This window comes from Dipteris shenzhenensis, chromosome 29 (assembly GCF_047967505.1).
Source record: "Dipteris shenzhenensis isolate YYH24624 ecotype China chromosome 29, Dip_SZ_1.0, whole genome shotgun sequence".
NCBI lineage: Eukaryota > Viridiplantae > Streptophyta > Polypodiopsida > Gleicheniales > Dipteridaceae > Dipteris > Dipteris shenzhenensis.
The window spans coordinates 39,555,419-39,569,519 of record NC_141624.1 but is presented as its reverse complement, the minus strand read 5'-3'; the positions used below and the strand labels follow the sequence as shown (position 1 = coordinate 39,569,519).

Genomic DNA, 14,101 nt, shown 5'->3' with positions numbered 1-14,101 from the left:
CGCCTCCCCCCCCTCGCGTTGCGCTACCACCCCCCCGCCCCCTCCTCCCCCTCCCCACTGTTGCGCAACGCTGCCCCCCCCCTTTCCCCTCCTTCCTCACCTCTCCTCCCCCGCCCCCTCTCACGCTGCACTGCCATACCCCCTCCCTTTCCCTCCTCGTCTTCCCCGCCCAACGCTGCGCTGCCCCCCCCCTCCCTCCTCCTTCCTTCCCCCTCCGCTACTTGTTCCCTCTCCACCACCTCTCCCCCTCCCGCTTCCCCGTACCTCTCCATCCCTCCCTCTTTCCTCCCCCGCCTCCATACCACTCCCCCCTCCTTCGTCTCTGCCATTTCCTTCTCATTCCCCCGTCTTTTGGAGCGTTCGCAGCTTGTCGGTGCGGTATGGCGGCCATGAGCCCGGAACCGGTGGCCCAAACGGACCCCCCCCTTCCATCAGCCTACCGCATAACACTAACAGAGCATCAGGTCTCCTTGGTGAAGCAAGCCGCCACAGACTTCTCCCAGACATCCATTTATGGGAGTGTCATTGGCTACGCCCCTTCACGAGCAGACATCAGGGACTGGTTGCAGTCCACCCTCTACCTTGAGGACAGCCACATTGAGGAGGTTGCACTCATGGGACGTGGTAGCTTCTGGCTCAAGCTCTCCTCAGCACAGGCTGCGAGCGATATGGTCAAACGGTCCCCTACTTCTGTGGGTGGGAAGATCATCCTTATGGTCCCATGGTATAGGGGTTTCAGTGTAGCGGACTTCGATGCCCACTTCCGCATTCCTCGCCATCCAATTACCCTCATTTTCCCAGGCCTCGCAACCGAGCTTCGCCCGATCATCAAGGACCTGGGGGCGCACTTTGGCTAGCTCATGCAGGACACCTTCGTTGATGCGGCGGCAGCCCAAGGGGTGCCACGTGTCAAAGTGGCAGTCCTAGATCCGCAGAGTATCCCCTCGGAGTTCGAGATTGAGACAGACTCAGGTGTGGTGACGCAGCGCATTATGGTCACTGGTCGCCCAGATCAGTGTCTGAGATGCCACGGCTTCGGGCACCAGGCGCGCTCCTGCCCTCGCTTCAGGAGGACAGAACCTTAGAAGGCCCCCATCCAGGCAACTCAGGATCCCCCCCGCCAGGCATCGACACCCCCCCCCCTCCCGAAGGGGAAGGCTGGACTGAGGTCAAAAGAAAACGGAAAGGAAACAAAACAGGACCAAAAAAGCCTTCCCATCTACAGCAAGAGCCCCCTGTGGTCACCAATCAACAGCAGCCCAGTAAGGGGAAGGAGAAAGGGAAGGAGAAGATCAGCCAGCCTCCCCCTCATCCTTCACCCCGCCCCCCCTCCCCTCCCCCCTCCAGGATCCCCCCAGCACCGTTGGTTTCAGCCCCCCCTCCCCCTCGAGCATGATCCCGAGGGAACCCCCCCCTCCGCCTGTGCCACTTGCGGCCCCGAAGCCAGCACAGACTTCCCCCGCGCCTATCCCTCCTGGCCCGGCGGAGGGGAGAGGCCCTTCCCCGCAGATGGCCAGTACCACTCCAGCTTGTTACTATCACCAGTGACGAGAATGAGCAATGGACGAATGAAAACGTTTGGGAGACGAGATCAATCCCAGGAGCAGGTGCACAACTGGATCGGTAGTAGAGCAGCGGAGCTTCTTCAGCAGCAGTGGAAGGAGGGTGACGTTCGTCTACGATGGCACCACAGCACCAAACGTTTCTGCCTTTTGGTCATTATTCAACTGCCTCTGGAGTGGGTCTACGCAGAAGGGCTCCGCCCGTGGAGGACCTCAGAGGTAGCGGGCTTCTACAATATTTCCCTGGCCGAGGCGTCGAGTTGGTTAGAGAGAGCTTACCACCATGGGACGAAGGGCCTCTCCCCCCTGTTGAAGGTTTTAGAGGATGGGTCCGATGATCTGGCCTCTCCTTCGAAACCCTCACAGAAGCGCCTTCGACTGCACACTGGACATCCTCCGACCACCTCGACATCAACTGCAAGCAGACAGTTGTTTATGGCCCATCTCCCCTCTTCATGAGTATACGCATTATCTCTTGGAACGTCAACGGGTTCCACTCATCAGGAACCCGCGGCCCCAGGAAGATGGTGCTCAGACAGGAGCTCCAGCCAGCCTTGGTGGAAAGGGTATATGTGCTCCTATTGCAGGAACACAAGCTTTCGGCTTCTCAGACCAGTATTTGTGGGAAGGTCCTCACAGGACGCTCCCACACCTACTGGGAACCTTCGATTGGCGAGCAGGGGAGGAGCGGGGGTGTCTGTACCTCCATCGACGCTTCTCTAGTTCAGCATGTGTGTGGTTTTGGCACCCTGATCCTAGGACGAGCGCTTTGGGTGGGCTTGAATATTGAGGGATCCCGCATCGGCATCCTCAATATCTATGCCCTGACCGACCTCAGACGGAGAGCCGCTTTTTGGAGCTCCTTGACAAACTTATTGCCAGAGATGGATTCTTGGATTGTAGGAGGGGACTTCAATAACCTTGAGGCCTTAGAGGATCAGCAGGGACGGGGCCCAGAGTTCCTCGGTATAGCTCAGACGGAGCAGACAGATTGGGACTTCTTGTTCGCTGTGGGAGGACGGTGCCGAGTCTAGTCTCATCTGTCAGCAGGAGGCGATTCAGGTCAGGCAGCAGTGGTGGGCGAAGGAGAGGGGTCTCAGATGAGATCTCGCCTCGATACAGCGGATGCAGCAGTCTTCTCCACGCTCTGAGGAGCTTAGACGGCAGGAGGTTAGAGCCCGAGCCATGCTAGAGGAGATCACCCAGCACTCAGAGTTCTCGTTTCATGCTTCCAAGTCCTTCTGGGCTAGGAAAGGCGACAGGATGTGCAGAGAGTTCTTCACGACTCATGGCCAGAGGTTAGCAGGGGAACAGCTCCGATCTCTTAGAGCGCAGGATGGTAGTGTCAAGACAGATCCAGACGAGGTCCGGGACTTGGCGACAGATTTCTACAGATCCCTGTTCCAGCAGGAGCCCCTAGACCCTCGTGCCCGCCGTTGCAGGGAGGAGGTGTGGAGGTATACATCGTCGCTCGTGCAGCCTAACATGAGTGATTCCCTTCTCGCCCCTTTCACCGTGGCAGAGATGTAGGATGCGGTGAGCGTTATTGATGGGCAGAAATGCCCAGGTGAGGATGGGCTCTCCAGAGCTTTCTTCACCACCTTTTGGGAGCAGGTCCAGCAGCCCTTGCTCGCAACCTTCCAGCATATCTTCTCCAACGGACAGATGCCAGAGAGCCTTGCGACAAGCTTGATTTGCCTCATCCCCAAAGGGGGGGACCGTCAGGAGATCAGACAGTGGCGCCCTATCACCCTCCTCCCGACTGCCTACAAAATCCTCACCAAGATGATCAGTAGCCGCATCCGCCCCCTGCTACATGACTTGATCCATGACACCCAGACTGGTTTTGTTCAAGATCGCAGCATTTTGGACAACATTTTCACATTCTCAGAGGCGACAGAGTGGGCCCAGCACAGTGGCCAGCACCTTGCCATACTCCTTGACTTTCAGAAGGCATACGACAGGGTAGACTAGTCCTTCTTGGAAGGTACACTCTCGGTTCGGTTTCCCGGACGAGTGGATCAGAGGTATTGCTAGCCTCTATAGGTCGGCCTCCAGCCGGGTTATCATCAGCGGCAGGATGGGGGAGAGATTCACCCTCGAGCGCTCGGTGCGTCAGGGCTGCCCGCTTGCGCCCTACCTCTTCCTATTTTTTGCGGAGGCCATGACTCACTTCCTACGAGCCCGTACCATTGGTCTTCGAGGGATGCGCCTCCCTATTCGGGACGATGCAGAACTTCTGGACTCCGAGTATGCAGACGACACAACCCTGTATGTGCAGGATGATATCGAGTCACTGGAGCGAGTGAGACTGTCCCTAGAGGTTTTTTGCCTAGCCGCTGGGGCGAAAATCAACTGGCATAAGTCAGTTGGTTTTCTTACGGATCCGGGAGCCAGCTCACAGTGGGGTATTTTCCTAGGGTTTCGTTGGATCCCTAGAGGACAAACGACACGTTACCTAGGATTCTAGGTAGGCCTGGATATCACGCCGCTCAACAGTTCTTACCGGTCCTAGTCTCCATACGACGGAATCTAGCCTTCTGGAGCACGGCTCGACTATCCTTGGCAGGCAGGGCCCTTGTGGTCAACCAAGTCCTTCTGCTTGGTACGTGGCCTCTTGCTGGTGTTTCTCGAGATCGTGTGTAGCCCAGCTGAGGAGATTGGTGCGGAACTTCCTTTGGTCTGGCTCAAATGGTTCCAGCACCACCAGAGCCCAGGTCGCCTGGCAGACGGTCATTCTCCCCCAGACAGAGGGCGGCCTTGGCATCATAGATCCAAAACTACAGAGTCAGGCATTACTTGGCAAGTTAGTCATCCGCGGTCTAACCCCAGGAGGGCAGACGTGGAAGCTCTTGCTTCAACATGGTCTCAGCGCGTGTACCCCCCAAAGAGGGGGTGATTGGCAGCCGTCTATCCGATGGATTTTCACTTCTGCCCCACTGACTCTGCCCTGTTCCCCCTTCCTCCGTAGCCTCGTCTCGGTCTGGAGGAAGTTGCGACACATCCTCTCCCAGGTTCCCCCTAGCTGCCGAGAGGAGATAGACAAACAGCCCCTGATCTGGAGCAGCCAGGTGACAGATGCTACAGGTCGCCAGCTTGGAGAGAGATCCCATATCCCTTGGGCGCTTTGGGCGCGTGGGCCTGCGCGCTCGCTCCGGGTTTGGAGGGACGTCTACAGCCAGCTGAGCCTAGGTGAGCTGGCAGCAGCAGTAGGTACGGCACGTGGGATCCAGGCTCGACGAGCGGAGATCGATGCTGCCATTCCTGCAGGTTGGAGGATTCCCATGGTCACCAGACAGCTCCTCCCGGGAGATGAGAGGTGGCTAGGGTAGTTCACACCCCGTGGCATTCCTTTGGTGGTTCCACGCCTCTTCTTGGACTCCTCGATTCACTTCTTCTCCGTCGCCGATGATAGCCATCTCCAGAGCAGAGAGGCCGTGATCGACCCTCAGCTTCCCTGGCAGCGCCTTCGCATCATAGGGCTGCAAAGGAAAACGTGGCACATAGACCCCCTGATTATGCAGGACCAGGACTGGAGACTCTGGATCTGGAAGGGCCGTTCCTTGACAGAGGTGGAGTGGGACCCAGGGGAGTGGCACTGGCCACCATTGGAGACCTCAGAGAACCCTACCCCCTTCTCTTACAATGCGCGTACTGGTAGGCATGCTCTCGAGGCTCTCCAGCGCGGGCTACCCACACAGGCACACAGTTGGTATGCCCAAGGGATATCTCTGGTCTTTCTTCGCACATTCTGGAAGACTCTTTGGGCAAGCTGGCGGCCAAGGAAGATCTCTTACTTTCTGTGGATGGTGGCCCACAAGGGGCTACCAGTTGGCAGCTAGCTGAGGCAGATGGGGCAGGAGGGGCACTGCCAAATGTGTTTTCAAGAGGAGTCGTCCCTGAAGCACTGCCTTTGGAGCTGCTCGCATGCTCAAACAGTGTGGAAGGGAGTCATGGGGATCTTAGCGAGGGCTGCACCCGAGCTAGGACCAGTCACTTGGGGAGCCGTTTGCTGGTGCAGCACTGAGATGGGACATCACTTGGCTTATGAGTTCTCTAGGCAGGATCCAGTTTTCTTCATCACGCAGGCCACCTGGGCATACATGGACAGCTTCCCTTGGCATCTGACAGAGACAGATGCAGGAGCGATGACTCGGCACCCAGTTTGGGAGATCATAGGCTGTATTACAGGCTGGCATATCTGGACTTCCAGATGCACGCAGACCTTAGGAGATCAGGCTTCTTCTGCTACCCAGACCCTAGCGGACATTTGGAGCACGATCATTCATACACTCAAGGGTCAGTGGGATCAGATTCAGGGGGAGTCCCGGGCAGGGAAGGAGAAGAGACGGCGCTTCCTTCGCGACTGGGACCATCGAGAGCTGTTCTTCCAGCACTCTGCTCAGAGTCTTCAGTGGCATTACTCCCCCCCACCGTGGCTGTTTGTCCACACTCCAATGATTATGCCTTGAGAGGCTTGTAATTAGTATTTTGCTACCTCGGGCTGTATCCGTTGCAATTGCAGCCCGCTGGCCTTTAGGCCCTCTTGTACTCTTGTTTTCAAGCAATATAACTAGCACTACTTTTTGCGCAAAAAAAAACACTGGTGCATTCCTCCACCCTCACATCTTTACTTCCACTTCTCCCTCCTCCAATTTCTTATTATTCAGCGAAAGAAGACATTGGCAAGACAAATGTCTCAATGGGAGAACTCTGATATGAAAGCCACTGAAATGACTTCGACTCCTTTCTCAACAAATAAATTGATGAAATACGGGCATCATTTGTTACTGTCAGCTTAAGTCATCTGTTGCGCATAAATATGATGCAGGAAAAAAGAAGTGAACTAACATAGCTTCTACTGTGTGAAGAACATGACAGAAGCTTCCAACAAGAACAGAGCTAATAAAGTCAACATGGACAAGCATGCCTTTGTCTTTTAACTGCAGAATAAGCAAAAGTTTTGGTAAAATCCAAGCATCAGCCCAATATCACCATTATCAAAGAAAACACAGACATCAAGAATGGTCCACTCTCCTTTAACTGGCTTTGACCTCATTACCCATTCCAAAGATAAAGGCAAGGTGGCAACGTACCAATAGCATGAGAAAGAGCTGTCATTAATGTTGTCGGTGAGGCATAGGGTCCAAATGTGATCACTGGGTATGAAGCCGATGCAACAAATTTAATGGTTGACTCTTTTCGTAAATCCACCTACAAACCAGAAAAAAGGGTTCAGATGAATGTGCAAAGCCATTTTTGAACTAAAAATGCTCATTTAAAAGCACAGGGGACTTTCAGCAATAACGCCCCTCGGAAATGTGTCACTGCCATCCCGGTTGACTTTCTTTCTCCTCAGCAAACACAGAGGACTTTCATTGGGCTTGTTTTAATTTTAAAAATTTCTCGCATCCTTTAGAACAGCTTTGGCACTATGTTGCTTCTATCTCAACGAACCTTTATCTCTCTGATTTATGTTCCAGGAAGTTGCTCTCTCGCATGCTTTGGCTACATGCCTATGACTGCATACTATCCTTGACACAGACATTGTTAACCTAGACATCAACAGCAGCAGTTTACTTGTATTACAAGTGGTTGGCATTCCACCTTGGATCATATGACCAGTGAAATTTAAAAATTTTCCTAGATTTTACTAGTGTGATGTGAGACTAATCATCTCTACATCCCTGTAAAAACTGCAATAGCAAGTTGCACATTAGTATGTAGACTTTAGGATGTCACGTGCTTCCTTGCCCCACTTTAGGGAAATTAACAAACACACATGTACATGCCAACTCAATCCTTTTTCCATTCAGACATACATTCGTAACTTGTGATGGAAATGGACCCATAGTTTGCTAAAAAAGACGTAGCTACTAAATGGTAGCAAGCTAGTATCTACAAACAATAAGATGAAAGGTAAATCAGCTGAAGCCAATTGAAAAGGATCAAGATTTAAAAACCGCAATAACAAGTTGCACATTAGTATGTAGACTTTAGGATGTCACGTGCTTCCTTATCCCACTTTAAGAAAATTAACAAACACACATGTACATGCCAACTCAATCCTTTTCCATTCAGACATACATTCGTAACTTGTGATGGAAATGGACCCATAGTTTGTTAAAAAAGACGTAGCTACTAAATGGTAGCAAGCTAGTATCTACAAACAATAAGATGAAAGGTAAATCAGCTGAAGCCAATTGAAAAGGATCAAGATCCCTTTACAACTGAAGTACAAAAGATAGATTTTAAATACAAATATCCCAATCCTTTGGAAGTGATTGCGAATCTTGCACTGCTTATCATGCTTCGAGTCACGATCGCTCACTTCCTCCATTCCTGAGGCTATCTATGTGATATCCAACAAAGCTCTTTGGAGCAAACATTTGTTACATTACGTAAAGCATGTGTAACCTTACATTCACACAGACGATCATTCTTGACTGCTCCCAGGAGATTCCTGATGATAATATTTTGCATATGCAATAATGTTGAGTATGCAAGCATTCATGTTCTCAAGTATTGCATACCCATAAATCAGCTTAACTGAGGTTAATATGAACAGTTACAGACCTGTGAACGCTAATCATGAGTTCTATCAACAAGCATAGGTGACCACTGCTATCGCACATGAGAGTAGAAAAAGAGTTTCTAATGTACAAGAATGTAAGGAAATCATGTCACTCATAAGGATGCATGACAAGAAGAAGAACTAGAAAGTGTGATGATTTAATAAGAGCCATTAGCTATAGAGGTGGCACCACCACCTAGAGAGTTCGAAACCCACCACCATGTCTTCAGAAGGACTATTATCTCTTACATCCAACCCCCATCTAGGCATCCAATCAAACTGTCCAGCATATTGGACCAGGTGCTTTCAGCAATCACAGGACTGGCAGAATTTTATGATGAACAGGGCAGCAAATCGTTCGTTCTTCACTTTTGAGGGATAAGATGAAATAAATGCAACAAAGCACCAATGCAGGATTACATGATAACAGATTTGTACTGACAATTGTGTGTATTGACAGCTTTACAGAACATTGACGCTATGCTGCACAGGCTAGGGAAGAACCGATCCCATGATAGGATGGAGTATGTACAGACTACGGCTGCTGTAGAAGTGCTGCTGACTGATCAGCGTCGTCTGGCACTGATGCTACTGTGGATAGAAAAAGCTGAGGGAACTGGCTTCTTGGCAAGATCTGGTTCTGCTGCTACTAAACTACTGAGGCGACTATTGGGACTGCTAGAGCTTCTGCTATCCTGACTGCCTATCAACTGCTTCTGCTGCTGATGGAGCTGCTGCAGCTGCTGGACCTGATCCAGAAATGAGGGCAAAGTGCTTCCCTTTTATAGGGCTAGGGCTGATGTTAACCAACTGGCCCTGCTACAGACTGACCCTATGACAGCTGACTGTCACAGACTGACTGACCATGTTCCCTACTGCCCCAAACTGCCACATGGTAGTCCACTACTACTGCTGTTGTCTGCTGTTGTCCTGCCTGCCGTACAGCCGCATGGTAGTCTGATGGGCTGCTGCCAACCAGTACAGAAATCTGCCAACTTGTTCTGCTCTTCTGCTGCTAACATAAGCTGCATACAGACTGACATCAGCCTGTACCTGCTCCATACTACTTGCTGACTTGGATGTACCTACTGTTGTGGGATACAGGGCTGCAGGGTTGCCAGGTAGGCAGCCATGCCATGGGCTGCAGATGCCCATGGCATCCCTTCTTGCTAGAACTTGAACAAAGGGAAAGGCTGAAGACCCCTGTACAAGGACTGTCTGTACAAACCCGCTACCAACTGCTTGTGGGTCAGTTTGGGCACCATCTGAAGCACCTGGGACTTCCCATATATATCCTCTGTACTGAAATGGTGCGGACCCACCAACACACTACCACGTGATGGTTAGTAAGCCATTCGGTACCTAATATGATATCTATTGGGTCTAGTTGGAAGACAATGAGAGTCCGCTTCTCTGCCATCCCAGTCATGCAGAGCTCACATCCTGCGCTACTGTTCGGGTACTAACTGGTTGCTAGGCACTCCCAAATACACTGTGAAGCTGAAGCAATTTTGCAGACTGTGATGTTGGAAGGCAGAGCTTGGTGGTGATGGACTTGTCCAATAAATCATTCAAACTAGCACCATCAAAAAGGATAGTGAGCTTTTTGCCTATTACGTGTCCATAGCACATGAGAACCTCTCGAACTGGTTCTCCAGGAGGGTCTCCCTTCTGCTGAAGTTATGCCACCTATGAGACTGCTGAAATGGCTTCTTGGGCTATGGCAGGTCCTGATGGAAGGGAAGCTATGATGACTACAGTAGCTGGTCGATGGAAATGGGGGAAACGCCATTTATCGTGGCCATGCACATGGCAGTGATAACAGAGATGCTTCTTGTCCTGCCTTTGCTTCTCCTGTAAATTGAGAAAACCCCCAAATTTACCATCATGTTGGCTTATTGTCTGAAGTACCACTAGTCTTGGAACCTACCCTGAGGTCTCGTGGTACTTCTTGTTGTGAGGGCCGTTGGGTCCATGACCCTTGCCAATGAGCTCACAATTTTGAGTGAGCTCATGAGCCTTGTCGTACGTAATTGGCCTGAATTTGTGGACACACGACTGAATGTCTAATTGGAGACCATGAAAAAACTTACTAAGCTAGTCCTTGTCTAAAATTCGTAGCTGAATGGCCGCTTGTGTGAAGCCATTTGTGGAGTGATTGACCAACTCCATGTACCAGCTCAAAGAACAGGGCATGAAGGCGGTCCATGTACTACTAGCGTGGCAAGAATCATGCTCAAATATCCTTGATGAACTCCGCCCAACCATAGAGAGCTACGTCTAGCTCTACATTGTAACACTCAGTGTGTCACTTGTGCCACAAGTGATGGCTTCATCTATAAAATGGTTGTCTTTCCATCGTATCTGTTGGATTAAGCTTCCTTGGAAATGAAGGCTTGACTAGAGGTGGATCTGGTCTGTCAGGCTTTGCTGCTTTGGCTTCGAGCAATTGTAGTATCAATGCTTAATCCCTCTCCTCCTTTGCTTCTTGCGCTGCCTGGATGCATGCTCCTCTGGCCTCCTAGGTAGGTCCTTCGCTTCTTAGTCTGCTCGGCGATGTTCTTCTTGCAACTATTGAAATTGTAACATTCGAGCAAGGACATTTTATGTCTGTTGAGCTTGCATTTGCATCATGGCAACCGTGGCTAATGGGCATACCTATACCTTTAGTGGTGGAGGTGCTAGCGGTGGGGCATCTCCTGAGTTGTAGATTCCTCTTTTAGAATTTACTGTTATCCGAGACTAACGGTCGTCTTGCTGAAGCATGTCATCACCATGCATTGCTATGCTAATTAAATCTTGTGGATCTCCCACCGAGACGGAAGGATGGAGGGAAATCATGGAGAGGCTACCTAAGTAGATGACACCTTGGATGTCTTTCTTCCACTCCCTAACCAACCCTGCTACTCCTCATAATCTCAAGGAAATTTTTTGGAAGCTCTGATACCCAATGTTAAGGTGCTAAAATACTTTCTCACTGTCCTAACTACTGAGTGCAGAAGCGTGGAATGCTACCTATGGAGTAGGGGGGCCGGGCGGGGGAGGGATAAAGAAAGAAAGAAAGATATATTAATGTCCGCAGAAGGCCTCGCGGGCGTATGGGACAGTGCAGAAAACACCAAAAGGGAAAAAACTCATACAAGCCACAAAGGGCTGGAGCAAAGGGCACGCTAACGCCCTTGCTGAGTACTATGCTGAAATAAAGAGCTCAATAGCTCAAGCAAAATCAAATACAAAACTTGTCATATCATATCATATCATGTCATGTCATATCATGTGCTATCTGAAGTAGGAAGAGAGCTGGGACTGGGACTGGATCTCAGAATCCAAAACCCGATACTGTGGTGGCTCGTCTACGAGTGGCAAAGATGTCCAAGAACTGCATCTGTCTAGCCGTCTCACACTGTGGTGGTGGAGGAGGGCATGGTCTCCTCGATCTCTGAACCCGCTGGGCTATGGTCAGAGTGACCCCTCGTCTCAAGCGGCCTCCACTGAGGAAAGTTGGGACCTCAAAATCAAGTGTGCTCTGGTCGCTCTCTGTGTCACGGGTAGCCTCTACAATCCTCTCTCAGCAATCCATGCCGCCCGCATATCAGCTAGCTCCTCCTCCTCCACCCCACTGTGTCTTGGAGCTGACTCGAACGCAAAGAAATCTGTGATATGCCGCTATGTTTGGTCAGCCTCTGTATCCTGTGGTCTGGTCCCCTCCTGCTGCTCCTTGATCTGTCGTAGCAAGGTCTCCCTATGGCGGCGCATCTAAAGTAGATAGAGCCCAATGCAGACTAGGTCATGGAAGTGGATCAATCGCGACAATGGGCCGAACCCACTACCATCCTGATAAAGACAGTAATATTGCCCCCGGATCTCATAGTAGGCTGGGCAAGCGCAGAGTGCTCCTTTGTCTCAATCTCTCCTAGTGTGCATAACATGCAGATCCGATGCTCTCTGGGTATACGTACTGCTCTCCCTGCCTCAATCCTTAGCTGATGGGATGAAACCTGCATCTACCCAATGGCGATCCTCGGTGCGTGTGAGACTCCCCTGTCCTCGAGATACTGGGGGGTAGCCGAAACGATTGCCCATGCAGGTTCCCGTTTGGCCACGTTGACCCATCTGGAAGTCTCCTCAATTACAGATTGCATGCTCGCAATCTATGCCTCAACCACTAGAGTGCTTCTTGGGACTGTGTGTATGGTTGTGACCTCCTGCCGAATCTGCGAGATATCCTGTCTAAGTTCCTGAATGAGATCAGCCTGCTCCCGAATGAAGCACACCTACTCTTGTGCGAAGCTTGTCAGCTCCATCTCGCGCTCACGGATATTGTGTACCTCCATGAGCAAGGTCTCCAAGGCCTCTGGTGGGTCAACTCGTCCGTGTCCTAGCTAAAACTGGAAGGGTTATGGCATAAAAGTATGAGGATGAGACCGGAAGCTGGGTGGTGACTGGGTGAGCTAGGTAAGATATGGAGATGACAGTGGCATGGATGAGGCGATCCCAACTGGGTGTGGGAGCTTAGGCTGACTGGGAGGGAGAGGGGAGAGAAAGGTTGAGGCGTAATGCGGAGCAGTATATGACACCTCCGAAGTAGGTGTCATAAGCGGTGAGAGCGCTGTAACGGGAGAGGAAGGGAGGGATGAGGTCTATGACAACCCCCCTATCCCAAGGGAGAGGGAAGAGGCCGAAGTAGAAGTAGAAGCAGAGACTGAGGATGAAGCTAAGGCTAAGGTGGATCCCGCATTTGCTTTGCTGTCAACCCCAAGTCCGCTTTGGTTGTAGCGCGTGTTCACATCCTCGAGTTTCAATTGTGTTTGCTGTTTTTTTCCCCGCCTTTCTTCGTTTTGTCCGTCTCTTTATCGCCTTTTCCCATTTCTTGGACTGACTTCGATATCCTTTGTACAGGTCCTAGTGAAGGAGCGGGAGCGGGAGTACGAGGGCCCCCACCATGGCGGGGGGAGGGGGGAAGGGCAATGAAGAGGCGGTTAGGGGGGGAGGGGGGGGGGAGGGGGGGGGTCGCTGTAGAGGATGGGTAGTGCGGGGGTAGGTTAGCTGCTGCTTCGCGGGGGGAGGGGGAGCGGGTAGGTTAGCTGCGTGACGGGGGGAGGGGGATATGAGCTGCTATGCCGGGGGGGGTAGGGCTAGCTGCTGCGCGGGGGGGGTAGGTACGGAGGAGGAGTAAGAGCAGGGGGAGAGTGGAGGGGTGGCGGGAGGGGAGGCAGAGCAGACGGGAGGGGAGGGGCTGCAGGCGGGGAGGAGAGCCACCAGAGAGGGAGGCAGAGGCGGAGCAGACGGGAGGGGAGGGGCTGTAGGCGGGGAGGAGAGCAGCGGAGCTGCAGGCAGGGAAGCGGGCTGCCGACGAAGCTGCAGGCGGGGGGGCAGCACCGAGAGAGGGAGGGGCGGCGGATCTGCACGCAGAGGCACAGGCGGGGAGCAAGAGCGGAGGGCAGGAGCGGGAGAGCGGGAGTAGGAGCGGAGGGGGGGGGGAGAGAGAGAGAGAGAGAGAGAGAGAGAGAGAGAGAGAGCAGACTTTATTCATCCACAGATGTGGGAACAACAAGTCACAAAAGGGCACAGGACTTCCAGCAAGGGGATAGGGCACAAAATAGCCACCCAAGTGATTGCATTACTACTCCACACACTCTCCAGCCCATGCTACCAGCAAGAAGGCTTCAGTGAAGGTTCTGCTTGAGATGGGAGAGTGAGGGGGTTCATATAGGCTGAGAACTCCCTTGGTACACCGATGAGACCTGTTGAGATAACCGACTACAACAGTCTATTCCGCCGACCAGATCTGCCCTAATCCTAGTCTGTGAAATTCGACTAATTGCTGCAGACTTCCACGACTACTGCCAGGGCCTATAAATAGGCCTTGGTAGTGGCTAATCCTTTCTGTCTGACTGTCCAATTGCCACACAGACAGCTTCCGTCCATCGTGTCAGTTCCTGGGTGTTCCCTCGATGCAACTACT

At 52.0% G+C, this 14,101-nt stretch overlaps 1 protein-coding gene across 5 annotated transcripts in view; it reads right to left on the bottom strand.

The window, feature by feature from the left end:
• The window catches only part of HGL1 (heteroglycan glucosidase 1), a 156,388-nt gene that overhangs the window by 127,604 nt on the left and 14,683 nt on the right, over positions 1–14,101 (bottom strand). For all 5 annotated transcript variants that reach the window (XM_087400308.1, XM_087400305.1, XM_087400306.1 and 2 more), the window contains exon 5: positions 6,659–6,776. In XM_087400308.1, coding sequence (XP_087256434.1) covers positions 6,659–6,776 — 118 coding nt within the window. The remainder of the gene's footprint in view (positions 1–6,658; positions 6,777–14,101) is intronic.